Source organism: Camelus dromedarius, chromosome 29, assembly GCF_036321535.1.
Source record: "Camelus dromedarius isolate mCamDro1 chromosome 29, mCamDro1.pat, whole genome shotgun sequence".
Classification (NCBI taxonomy): domain Eukaryota; kingdom Metazoa; phylum Chordata; class Mammalia; order Artiodactyla; family Camelidae; genus Camelus; species Camelus dromedarius.
The window spans coordinates 11,671,517-11,683,864 of record NC_087464.1 but is presented as its reverse complement, the minus strand read 5'-3'; the positions used below and the strand labels follow the sequence as shown (position 1 = coordinate 11,683,864).

At 40.3% G+C, this 12,348-nt stretch overlaps 1 protein-coding gene across 5 annotated transcripts in view; it reads left to right on the top strand.

Annotated features, from left to right (window-relative positions):
- The window catches only part of CHD2 (chromodomain helicase DNA binding protein 2), a 94,514-nt gene that overhangs the window by 59,922 nt on the left and 22,244 nt on the right, over positions 1-12,348 (top strand). For 4 of the 5 annotated variants that reach the window (XM_064480547.1, XM_010975715.3, XM_064480546.1 and 1 more), the window contains 8 exons: positions 3,066-3,236; positions 4,166-4,341; positions 6,539-6,580; positions 7,292-7,431; positions 8,761-8,899; positions 9,086-9,236; positions 10,369-10,491; positions 11,738-11,866. In XM_064480547.1, coding sequence (XP_064336617.1) covers positions 3,066-3,236; positions 4,166-4,341; positions 6,539-6,580; positions 7,292-7,431; positions 8,761-8,899; positions 9,086-9,236; positions 10,369-10,491; positions 11,738-11,866 — 1,071 coding nt within the window. The remainder of the gene's footprint in view (positions 1-3,065; positions 3,237-4,165; positions 4,342-6,538; positions 6,581-7,291; positions 7,432-8,760; positions 8,900-9,085; positions 9,237-10,368; positions 10,492-11,737; positions 11,867-12,348) is intronic. The other variant, XM_064480548.1, reaches the window with a different exon arrangement.

Here is a 12,348-nt window from a genome sequence, read left to right as displayed (position 1 = left end):
GTAACCTCTGAAGCCCGCCCTGCCCAGAGTCAGCGGCTAGAGGAGAAGTCAGTGACGAGGGCTGAGAATGAGTTGTCAGTGGGATGGGTGGAGAACTGGGTGGTGTGGAGCTCTGCGGGTTGTGGAGAGGTTGTGGAAGAGACATTGATAGGATCATCACAAAGAAAGGTCAATGGAGAGTGACAGGAAGCTCCTGACGACTTGGTAGGATTTTTTTTAAAGGACAATTACAGGGTGGTTAGTGGTATTTGATATAACAGAATATTAAATGAGATGAGGACTAAATGCAGAAGCTGGGCACCAGATGAGTAGGAGGTAACAGCTCTGAGTATACTCATTATTAAAAATGAAGTGAAGCCAACAGTGAAAGTAACTCATGAGAACAGAATAGTCAAGCAAGGCAAGATTTTTTAAAAGGTGTTACCCTGTTTATAGGTTGAGGAAAGAACTTGAGAATAGGGAAATATTGAAGGGTCTAAGGAAAGAAGGAAAATGTGATTGCACATTGGACTGGAAAGGATATAATCAAAACCAGAGATGGAGGAGTTGGGCTTTGAAAGAAAAAGGAAGGTATACTTAAGGGAATAGGAAGGTAGAGAAGATGTCCAGCTGGTGACCTTAATTACCAGGAAAGTGAGTGAGGTGTTTGCTGAGAAGTGGGAAAGATTTGGGATGGCCCCATGCAGGGGCCAGGAGTTGCTGGGAGGAACCTGATAGGGAGTAGAGCTGAATATAGAAGGTTGGGCTTCGCAGTGGAGCCAGTCAGCAGGATCATATGACTTTCTCCAGAAATACGTGAGGTCAGAGAAGTTGGATCAGTTGACAATCCCAAGGTGGGAGATGGGCTTGGGAGGCATACGAGAGTCCAAGTGGTAGAGGTTTCCCAGATTGAATCAACCATGTTTGAACCGATGGCTCATGGGTTGATTCCACGCAGGTTGGAGAAGCAGGGGAGACCTGGAGGTTACAATGGTGGTTACGTGTGGTAGCCCATTAGGACTGAAGAAGTATGTGGAAGGAAGCAGTGTTTTGTGATGAAGTCCACGGTTGGCCACAGGTAGAAATTGTCTCAGTGGAAGAAAAAGGAAGGGGTTGAGTGGACCACAGAGCTCTAGGGGCAGAGTTACTGTGTCTGAGGAGGCAGGGTGGAGGTGAATTGTTCACTGTTTCAACTGGATTTCACTTCCATGACCATTGCTCTCTTCTTAAGCAGAAGTAATCTTCATAATGGTATCCTGGTCAGAATATTACATGATTATTTAGGTGTAAAAATTTCTTCCTATTACAAGTTGATCAAAAGTCACCTTACTGGTGACGTTTGTCTTTCTAAAGCCCTTTGGCCATTATGTTTCAGTACCTAGTCAACTGGTTTAATTAAAGTAGGCATCTCCTTACCCTAGGGGCTCTCTGTTTCTGGAGTATGTCACTGAATTGACGTTTTTCCTGATAATCCTTTTTTTGTTATGCTAATTTAACGTGTGGGAAACACAGCCCACATTTTTTGAGATATTTAAGATTACTAATAATAACCAATCCTTGTATAACTCTTACTGTATACTTTAAGCACTGTTGTAAGTGCTTTACATATATTAATTCTTTCAGTTTTTACAACAATCTTTTTTTAATATTTTATTTTTTATTTTTGGAGGGGAGGTAATGAAGTTTACTTGTTGAGGAGGTACTGAAGATTGAACCCAGGACCTCATGCATGCTAAGCATGGACTCTGCCACTTGACTATACCCTTCCCCCCCGTTACAACAATCTTCATTTATAGGTGGGGAAACTGAGGCACAAGGAGTCTAAATAGATTTCCCAAAGTCACGCATGTGTGGAGCTGTGATTACATTGTAGGCAGGGGGCCTCCTGCCGAGTCTGGTGTAACCGTTATTGCCACTCTTGGAATAGTTCGATTCCCAGCTGTATGAGCCACTAACATGTATGCAATATTGGTATTTGTATCAATTGATATTTTAAAAGTTAGGTTTAAAGTAATCACAAATGGTGCTTAATTTGAGACAGTGGCCAGATGATTCATTTTATAAAATAGAAAAATGTTAAATTTTAAATCTCAGAAAGTACACCTCTTGTTTTATTGTGGAATTTAAAACACCTAATCGTGAGGATCCACGATATCCATGTTGGAAGTAAGAGTTAATTTTGGCCAAAAGTTATAAAGTTCTGACTTCACTGTCAGCTCCAAGTGATTCTGAGGGATGGAGCCTCCAAAAGCTCTTTTTAGCTTCATTGTAATCATAAAGGCTACCCCGGGGAGAAACGGACTGTGAAGCCCAGGCCTGGGGCCTGCCTACCGCTGCCCAGAGGCTGGCCAGAGCTGGTGGGTGTTCTCTCTAGCCATAGTATGACATGCATACGTTTAGATGTTTTTCTTTCTGGGATACATACTATTTCAATGTAAATAGACATTAGATATTAAATATTTGATATGAAGTACATTGAATATTCTTCTAAGTTTGTTGGAATTTTTTGCGTTTTGTATTCTCATTTTCATTCCTAAGACTAATGTGCAATTTTGACAATTTTGAGCATATGAAATTATTATATACCTTTAGCTTCCATACTTTTGATAAAAATGATGAGATAACCAGTTGGCTAGACCAATAGCTACTGCTTTTAGTTATGCATTGTTTCAAATGAGTTCTATTCAGTAGCAATTTATAATTTACAGAACTGTAAATTCATAATGGATTAGTATTAAGTATCCAGCATTTTGTAATCTAAATAAACCTAAAATTTCTTAATTAGTATCTTAGAAAATGTGTATGATTGAACAACAAATCTTTCAGTAAAACTTTTAAGACAGTTTACATCTTTATATCTTTCCCTATTTTTCAGTAATGTTTTTGATGAGCTTTAGGATTTGGCAAGTAGATTTTGTGGGGAGGGGGATAAGGGAGAGAGAGATCAGTAGAACTTTGATTATTTGATGATGTTACTATCACAGGAGTCCTGTTACCCTTCACAGCATTGCATGAGCTGGTGTTTTGGTAGGTGGTGTTTGGGAACTAGGGAAACATCAGACGGTGGGTTGTCCATCTGTTTTAAGGTTGCCAACTTCGCAACAATGGAGGATGAAGAAGAGCTAGAAGAGCGTCCGCACAAGGACTGGGATGAGATCATCCCGGAGGAGCAAAGGAAGAAAGTAGAGGAGGAAGAGCGGCAGAAGGAGCTGGAGGAAATCTATATGTTGCCTCGAATTCGGAGTTCCACTAAAAAGGTGATCAATTGAGATCAAAGATATGAAAGTACTTCTTAGGCTGCAATGGCTGCAGAAGTGCTGATTATTCAAGGAAGAGGCCTTTCGCTGCTGTCCCGATGTGGAGGGTTCCCAGGCATAGTGTCGGAGACCTAGCAGAGGAAAATGGAAAAATGCGCAGGACCCACGGAGCACCTGTGAGACGTTTCATCTCTGCACTTGGCTCTGAGAGATGGCTGAACAGGATTTGAGTGTGACACAAGTTTGCATTTTGCCTTTGAAATTAGAACCAGTAATTCTAATAATTTGGTTCTAATTGGCAAAGCCTTTGACTTTCAGAGAGTCAGACCTCTTTCTGCCTCAAGTGTTTGTTCACAGCACTTGTTTTAAATACTTACTAAGAGATTATATAACTGTACTTCAGTTTAGAAAGCACCGCTATGGGCAGTATCTAACTTGATTTTTGCAACAACATTGAAGTAAGTAGACTAAGCTTTATTATCTGGTTTGTTGGAGATAACAGACTTGGGTTTGTCCAAGATCACAGTAAATCAGCGTGAGCTAATAGTAGCTAATAGTGTGCCTGGCGTAAGTCAGTGCTTTTACATCCAGTGACTCATTTAATTCATATGAAAACCCTTATTATAGGTGCTATTATCCCCGTTTTACAAATGGAAAACAAAGTGATTTGCCCAAGGAAGTAGACATGAACCTACAATCCAAGTATTTTTATTCCCGTTTGCTTAATCACGTTACAGTATGTCTCTGGCAGTGTGACTATCCCAAGCAGGTCTTACTTCATTACATGCCGTCTGCCTCCTTCCTCAAGGGAATATTGACTTGCCTGATATGATGAGCAGTTCTGAGTATTACAGAATTAAGATGGGCTGGTCTTAGTCCTTAGACCTCTTGGACCTGGCTTTTGCTACAATGTGGCTTTGCCTTTCCAGGCTCAGACGAATGACAGTGACTCTGATACTGAGTCTAAGAGGCAGGCCCAGAGATCTTCCGCCTCTGAGAGTGAGACGGACGACTCAGACGACGACAAGAAGCCCAAGCGCAGGGGCCGCCCCCGAAGCGTCCGGAAGGACCTCGTGGAGGGATTCACTGATGCAGAGATCCGGAGGTTAGTCGGGGCTCTGCTTTTTCCTCGACCTGGTTTGGAAGGGCATGCTGTAAGCCTCAGGTTGACTGGATCCCCGACACCGATGACAAGAGAGGGCAGAGGATTGAAGACTAGGAATACATACGTGCATAAGTACATAGATACATACGTATGTATGTGTATACATCTATGTCTATAAAAGAAATAGTGTAAATATAAAATGTTGAAGTAGCATGGATAACCCAGTCTGCTTTCCGTCAGTGTTACCGCTGGTATCAGTTTGGTGCTTTGGTTCAGTTTATTAGTATACACAGCACATTATTCTGCAGCTTGCTTCTTCTCACTTACAGTCAATTTTTCCACCGTCTTTCTGTGTCAGTTTATTACACGTTTGTTGGTGTCTGATTCACAGCCCTCTGCCCTCCAGAAAAATCTAAAGTTGTTGCTTCCAAACCAGTTTTTGTCCTAGTTTCCATGTTTTTTTTTTTTTTAAGGCTGAAGAAAGTAGAAAATACGAAGACGGTTAGCTTTATGGTTCAGTCCATATTATAATTACATCAAATAGTCCTTTTAGGTCAATATTTGAAGCTGTGAAGTGTTTATTTCCCCCTAAATGTTATACTCATTCCTCTTTCCTCAATTTATTGTGGAAAGATGTAAATATGTGCAAACATTGATAGAATGTAGCCCCTTCCCCCATAAGTATCATCTTAACCATTATGAATTTGTCATCAGTCTTGTATGTGTACCCTGCTTCCTATCGTCCCTTCCCCACTGTATTGTTTTGAGAAGAGTGTGTCTTCTGCTGCAGTTGAGTGGAGTGTTCTGTAGATGTTTGATAGGTCTGTTTGGTTTAGTGTTGCTCACATTTTCCATTTCCTTGCTGACCTTCTACCTGATTGCCCTATCCATTACTGGAAATAGGGTGTTGAAGTCTCTATTATTGCTGTATTATCTTCCCCTTCTGTCCGTTTTGCTTCGTGTATTTTGGATCTCTTGTGTTAGATGCATGTATTTTATATGTCTTGATGGATTGGCCCTTTTCTCATTATAAAATGTCCTTCTTTGTCTCCAGTAAAAATATTATGTCTTAAAGTTTCTATTTTGGTTACATCAGTGTAGCCACTCCAGCTGTCTTTTGGGTACTGTATGTGTAGTATCTTTTCTTTTTTATTTCAATGCATTTGTGTCTTTGAATCCAGCTTGTGACTCTTGTAGGCAGTATATAGTTAAGCGATTTCTAAAAATCCATTCTATCAATCTCTTCCTTTTGATTGAAGTCTTTAATCCATTTGTATTTAACACAGTTACCAATAAGACAGAATTATGTCTACATTTTGCTCTGTTTTTTATGTCTTATTATGTCTTTTTTGTCCCTTTATTCCTCCATTATTGTCTTCTTTTGTGTTACATAGATTCTTTTTAGTATACCATTTTAATACTCTTGTTTTTTTCTTTTACTATATTTAAAAATTATTTTCTTAGTGACTGGTGTGGAGATTATAGTTAATATTTTAACTTAAGACAATTTTGTTTGGACTAATACCAACTAAATTTCAGTGGTAAAGTAAAACTTGCAGTAAAACTTTACTCCAGTATAGGTTCATTCCTTCCCCCGCTTTTGTATTTTTACTGTTACATAGATTACATGGGGGCTATTTCCACTGACTGCTTTTTTTTTCCCTGTATATGGGCCATACTTTCTTGTTCTTTTTTTATTTTACTTTGCCTTATTCCAAAAAGTATTTGAGGCACTCCTAAAAATCTTATAGTTGTATTGTTGACTGGAAAATAATGCAGTATGGAATTAAAAGTAACGGTGGTAGACTGAATAGACCAGTTAACTATGTTGGGGTTTTATCACAAGAGTTGTGGTTACTGAATCATTTATTACATTTTGAACTCCATAAACTTGTACATTCTAAAAATGATAATATTAGAGTTAAGTTACTGTTCTCAGTTATATCCCTAAGCAATTTCATGACCAGTCATTGAGAATAAAGTTGATCTTTAGTTTGAATAGCTTTTTAACACTCATTATTTTAACTTGGCCATTTTCAAGAGGCATTCAGATTCATTCTCTTAATGGCGGTCATAAGGATTGGGCCCAGTCTATTTTTTGACAATTTTCATGGCCCATATTTCATCATAGGATGTGTTTGCATTAACATAGCTAAAAATCTGTTTTTGTAATGTGATTTATTGATCATATTCTTAGGTTCATCAAGGCGTATAAGAAGTTTGGTCTCCCTCTTGAACGGTAAGCTTAGTAATGTAATAGTTCCTTATCTACTTCTTTTTCACTTTATTATGTAGCAGTTTTTCTTTTTTTGTTTTTCTTTTATTTTGGTTCTGTTTTCCATTTAAGATCTGGCACCTTTTGACAGCCTGATTTTTAGACATTAAAGTGTCTCTAGATGACTGGAGGTCAACAAAACATTGTAGACGTAACTGTACTTTGCTTCTAGGAACACTGTGATGAATGAAAATAGGCTGGAGGGAGGAAAGGGATGAGAGAGAAGCAAATGAGTACAAGTAGCTTTCGGGCACTTCACCTGCTACTGTTATCAGACAGCCCATTGAGCTTTTGGATTTTTTTTGGAGGGGGGAAGTAATTAGGTTTATTTATTGATTTAGTTTTTTTTTCTTAATGAAGGTACTGGGGCTTGAACCCAGGCCCTTGTACATGCTAAGCATGCACTCTGTCACTGAGTTATACCCTCCCCTCCATGTTTTTGAAATTACTCTGTTTTGTGGACTGTTTCAAGGAACGGTTTTTTAAGTTTGGAAAATAAGTTAGTCCTCATCACTGTTGGAGGGTTCTTGTTGGCGCCTTGGAACCATCAATTAAGGAACGTAGAGAAAAGTGTCTTTGCAGGAGCCAGCGTATGTGAAACTAAGTGGTTGTTCACGTGACGCTAGAAGCATGGGCACAGGGCCTTGAAGTGTCCCCACATTTGTCTTTGCTCAGGCTGGAATGCATAGCTCGCGATGCTGAGCTGGTGGACAAGTCTGTGGCAGATCTGAAGCGCCTGGGGGAGTTGATTCACAACAGCTGTGTGTCAGCAATGCAGGAGTACGAAGAGCAGCTGAAAGAAAATGCCAGCGAGGGTAAGTCAGCAGGTCTCCTCGGTGAGTCTCCAAACCCTGGCCCTTGTGGATTGGGATCCCTGCTGCTAAAGGGCTTGCCTTTTTTTTTTAAAGAAGGACAGACTTTTTCCAAAGGATTTAGGGACGTATCCCATGCACCCCTACATCCCTGATCCTTTGAGGTGTGCATTCTCACCTGCCTTTATGTGAGCTCAGTTGTAAGATCCCAGAGATTTACTCACAAATGAAGTTGATTTGCAGAAGATACATAGTGACTAACAAGATGAATGATACAATGTTACGGTAGGAAGTTTAAATTGGTCTAAATGATGCAAAGACCTGAGTGGGTAAAGCTGAGTGGACACATTGGCGTTTTGGCCGTAAGTGAGGACATTACAGATCACAGATGTCAGTAATGATCTTGGACATAATACATACACGTATTGTTTTGTTGTGATAAAGGAGTTAGAGAATTAATTGGAATAAATAAAATAGTGAATGGGTATTATAAACCTTTTTGTTATAGTGAGATTTTCTTGGCACTAGAAAGTGCTGTAATTGGATTTGACCTGTAGCGTGTTTTCTCTTCCTCACCAGAAGGTGTTTTTGCCTGTCCTCTAAAAGCCAGGAGGTATCAGGAGAAAGCTCTGAAGTCCTTATTATTAAAGGACACTCTGACTGTTGAACCTCAGACACAAGAGATGAGGATGTTGTCATTATGGTTCAGTGGACTGTGGTTTATCTGTGCCACTGCCCCCATTCTTTTGTCACCCTTCACTGTTAGAGGTTACTCAGAGGAGGCTCTGTCAGCTGTGGCTAAGTGTTCAGGCCCTGGAGGCAGCTCACTTACCTGGAATCTTGGTTCTGCCATTTCTTAGCCGCAAGACCAGAGGCAAGTGATAGCCTCTCAAAGGTCTCATTTGTGAAACACTGGTAGTCCCTACCTCAAAGGGTTTGGGTGGTTACTTGAGTAATTCCATACATGTAAAATGCTTGTCATCGTGTCTGGTTTATGGTGTGTTAGCTTCTTCATTAAATAAAGAATTTGTGCTTTGAAATTTTCTGCTAGAAGGCTATTGCTAAAAGTAATAGAATTTTAAAATATCTTGAATACAGTCAAAAAAAATTATAGGTTTTTTTTTTTTTCATAAAAGAAACTTCAGTAACTTCAGTGGTTTGGACAGTGATCTAAATATATGCTTTTATAGCACCCAGAATACATCCAAGAGTAAACCTTACGTTTACATTGTTTTTCTCATCATCATTGTTTTGAATAAGTATTACATTCACGTGGCTCAAAAATGAAAAACAGGTTTCCCTAGTAACGAATGTGAAATTGGTGTCCTGTAGGGAAAGGACCTGGGAAAAAGAGAGGCCCCACAATCAAGATCTCTGGGGTTCAGGTTAACGTGAAATCTATTATCCAACATGAGGAAGAGTTTGAGATGCTGCATAAATCGATCCCTGTAGACCCTGAAGAAAAAAAAAAGTGAGTACAACGTGTGCCTGTGCCTGGGTGGTTGTGCCGAAAGACAAGAGATTGGAAGTTACAGTTGTGTATAGTTACGTAGTGTTTCCACTGTCTTTTCTCTAACACATCAGAATACTTTGTTCATTTGTGTTTATTTCCAAATGCCCCTCTTCTAATGTCCCCCTGCTTTTGAAATCTTTCCAGATACTGCTTAACATGTCGTGTCAAGGCAGCACACTTTGATGTCGAGTGGGGAGTGGAGGATGATTCGCGCCTGTTGCTGGGAATTTATGAACATGGCTATGGAAACTGGGAGTTAATTAAAACAGATCCAGAGCTTAAGTTAACTGACAAAGTAAGAAATTCTGCGATGCTGGAGATTTCTAGACTTTTGTTGTATAACTTTATACTGATTACTTACTTTTAACTTTTCTTGGAGGTGGGGAATCAAACTGGGAATTAGTATAATAGTAAATTCCTTGGATTTCTTTATCCTTGGAAACGTTACCGTCTTTAGTGGACTGTGGCACTGTTTCAGAGGTGAAGCTAAATAGCCAGGTAAAATTTTGGGGTAATTTTAGGAGAAATCTTAAAAGTTTCGGATTTTTAATTATAGGTGTAATCTCATTGCAACAAATACCAGGGTAAGATTATTAATAATAAAAGCACTCCTCAGCCTTAATTGTTGGCACTTTCTTTAAGACCGTATTTGAATATTTGAAACAACCATATTTCAGTTCTACACATGAAGAAAGAATGAGCCACACCTTGGTATTTTTTGTAATGGAATTAAACACTGGCTGTACTTCTCCCATAAAATCGAGCCTCCCACCCTATCTGTTGCACATCAGGCTACCGAGTAGTAAGGCCGTGCTGAGAGCTGTAAGCAGGGAAAGCTGACTGGCTCAAATTTTAGTAGGATGCGCTCCATGTTGTGCTCCTGGCAGGGCTTTTCCTGGCACGTCAAACAATGCTCATCCCAGGTGCGATGTTCTCAGAGGGTGACAGCACCCTGCCATAAGCACTGAGACCAAATCCAGCCTGGCCTGAGAGGTCCAGCTGTGTCCTGGCATAGCTCAGTGCTCTCCGGCAATGCTCTAAGAAGCATTTTCAATCTAAAACGAAGCTTTAACCTAGCTCCAGGGATTCCCTGCTCCTGGAAGGAGGAAATCCACGACGGCTGGGATGCTCTAGCAGATGAAGCCAACAAGCCCCTCCTACCTGAGTTGTTCTACCCTGTTAACAGCACAGGTAGGAGCCAGTGGGAGAGCTGGATTTCTCCATCCCATTTTGTAAAACGAGAACGGCTCATGAGGGATTTTCAGTGACTGGGAGCCATGGACATGAGATAGGATCTGAGGCTTTATCTGTATTTTGGGTGGTTGGGGAGGGAAAGGACTGCTCAGTTGTGTGTCATCTCTGTTTATCCTGATGCACTAACCGGGACCTGGGTGGTGGCGGGTGCTTCTCTTCCTTTCCTGTTGAAGATTCTGCCCGTGGAGACAGATAAAAAGCCCCAGGGGAAGCAGCTGCAGACACGAGTGGACTACTTGCTGAAGCTGCTCAGGAAGAGTCTGGAGAAGGAGGGGGCTGTGACAGGCGGGGAAGAGGTGAGTGTAGCCGCCGGCCAGGTGTCCTCGAGAGGACTGATGCTTCAGCCCTGCAGGGTCAGGCAGGGGAAGAGATGCCCTCTCCGGGGGCTACACAGAGCAGTACCTGCTGCTTGTCAGGTGTTGTACTGAGCTTCCAGCAATGATAGTTTGATTGGTAGTAATAGGAATCTTCATGTAATAATTGACCTGAACACTCTGGCAACTTCCTTACAAAATCATTCTCAAATATTGCCTCAAAGTAGTCTTCATCTCTCCCAGTGCCACCGGTCTAGACATAACTGTTGCTGTTTCTTTATGCTGCTTCCTCATGTTTAGAACATTGTTACTTGGTGAATATCACTGAGTTTGCCTGTTACTATAGCTAACCCTCAGCTACTTGTAATATTAGGTCCCAGGGATAAAGTAGATATTAAGAATCCACAGTTAATTCAGAAATTGGACACCAGTTACGATTGCCTTACTTGTTCAGTGAAAAAGATCAACCAAGTTGGTAATGGACTCACCTGAGCTTTATTCCTTTTATTTCCCCAACTTTGCATCTCAGTTCAGGCCTAGAAGGAAGAGAATCACAGTTGGAGACACTATAAGTTACACGCAGTGCTGTCAGTCTTTGTGTGTGCGTGTTCCTTAAGTGCTTTTAGAGCTGTGCCATTTGTATTAATTTCCCTGTGTTACAAACAAATTTTAAGGAAAAAATCCTCATCCCGTACCTTGTCCTTTTTCACATAGTAGTGTCATAAGTAAAGTCATTCTCCAGATAGTATGTTGAGGACGTACTAGAAGTTAGGTTCTGTAGAGAGATACTAGATCATGGTTATGCTTGCTTTAGATTGCTGTATCATGTTTGGTTGAGTAGATAAATACCTTTTCCTTATTTTTAGATGCAACATGCTTCTAGGTCTTCTAATATTATTATTGTCTTTCACATACTATCTTTGTTTTATGTTTGTAAGGTGTTTTTCCTTCTTTTGAATTTTATCTTTAGATTGACTTCCAAAAAATGGAATCAGTAGATTCAGTGATGTGGATGTTTTTGTGTGGCACAGGATATGTATAAGCCTGTAGTCTCTTTTTTTCTTTTTTTCTCTTTAAGGTAAAATTGGTTATATTCCTTTGAATTTCCTCCAAGTTTTCTTGTTGGAATTATATGGCTGCTACTGTTCTAAAGAATCGTAATGTTATTTGGTCATGCTTTTGAGGGACTTGATTTGTGGTTGTATCATCATTTTCTTTCCCTTTCCAGGCCAAATTAAAGAAGCGGAAGCCTCGAGTAAAGAAGGAAAACAAAGCCCCCAGGCTGAAAGATGAACATGGAATTGAGTGTTCGTCTCCTAGACACTCAGATAATCCATCAGAAGAGGGGGAAGTAAAGGTATGAGGTTGGATTTCAGTTGAAATTATTTTTTAAGCTACATTTTTTGTCCCATCTGGTATAAAACCATTTGAAATGTGTTTGGATTACATACCAGAGTAGATAAAATGAAAATAGAAAAATCTGTGTCTTTGCTTAACCTGTGAGAGAGGAATATGGTTATTCATTTAAGTCAGCAATTGAGAATTCACAGATAACGGAAGTAAATGAAGGGAACCATGCAAATTTTAGTGGTAAATGGCAGCTGACACTCAGCCTCATTGCTGGGAGTGGTAGGGAGTGGTGGAGACTGTGGTTCACTAGGGAGCTTGTGGCTAACATACTGGGGTAGCTGTTACACAGTTCAGTTCATTGTTGGGCCAAACAAAACTCACCTGTGGATCAGGTTTGGCCCAAGGCCTTTCAGTTTGTAACCTCTGGCCTAAGCAAAGTGAAAAGTACATTGGTAGCATTCAGTGTGTTGTTTCAGTGAGTGACAACTT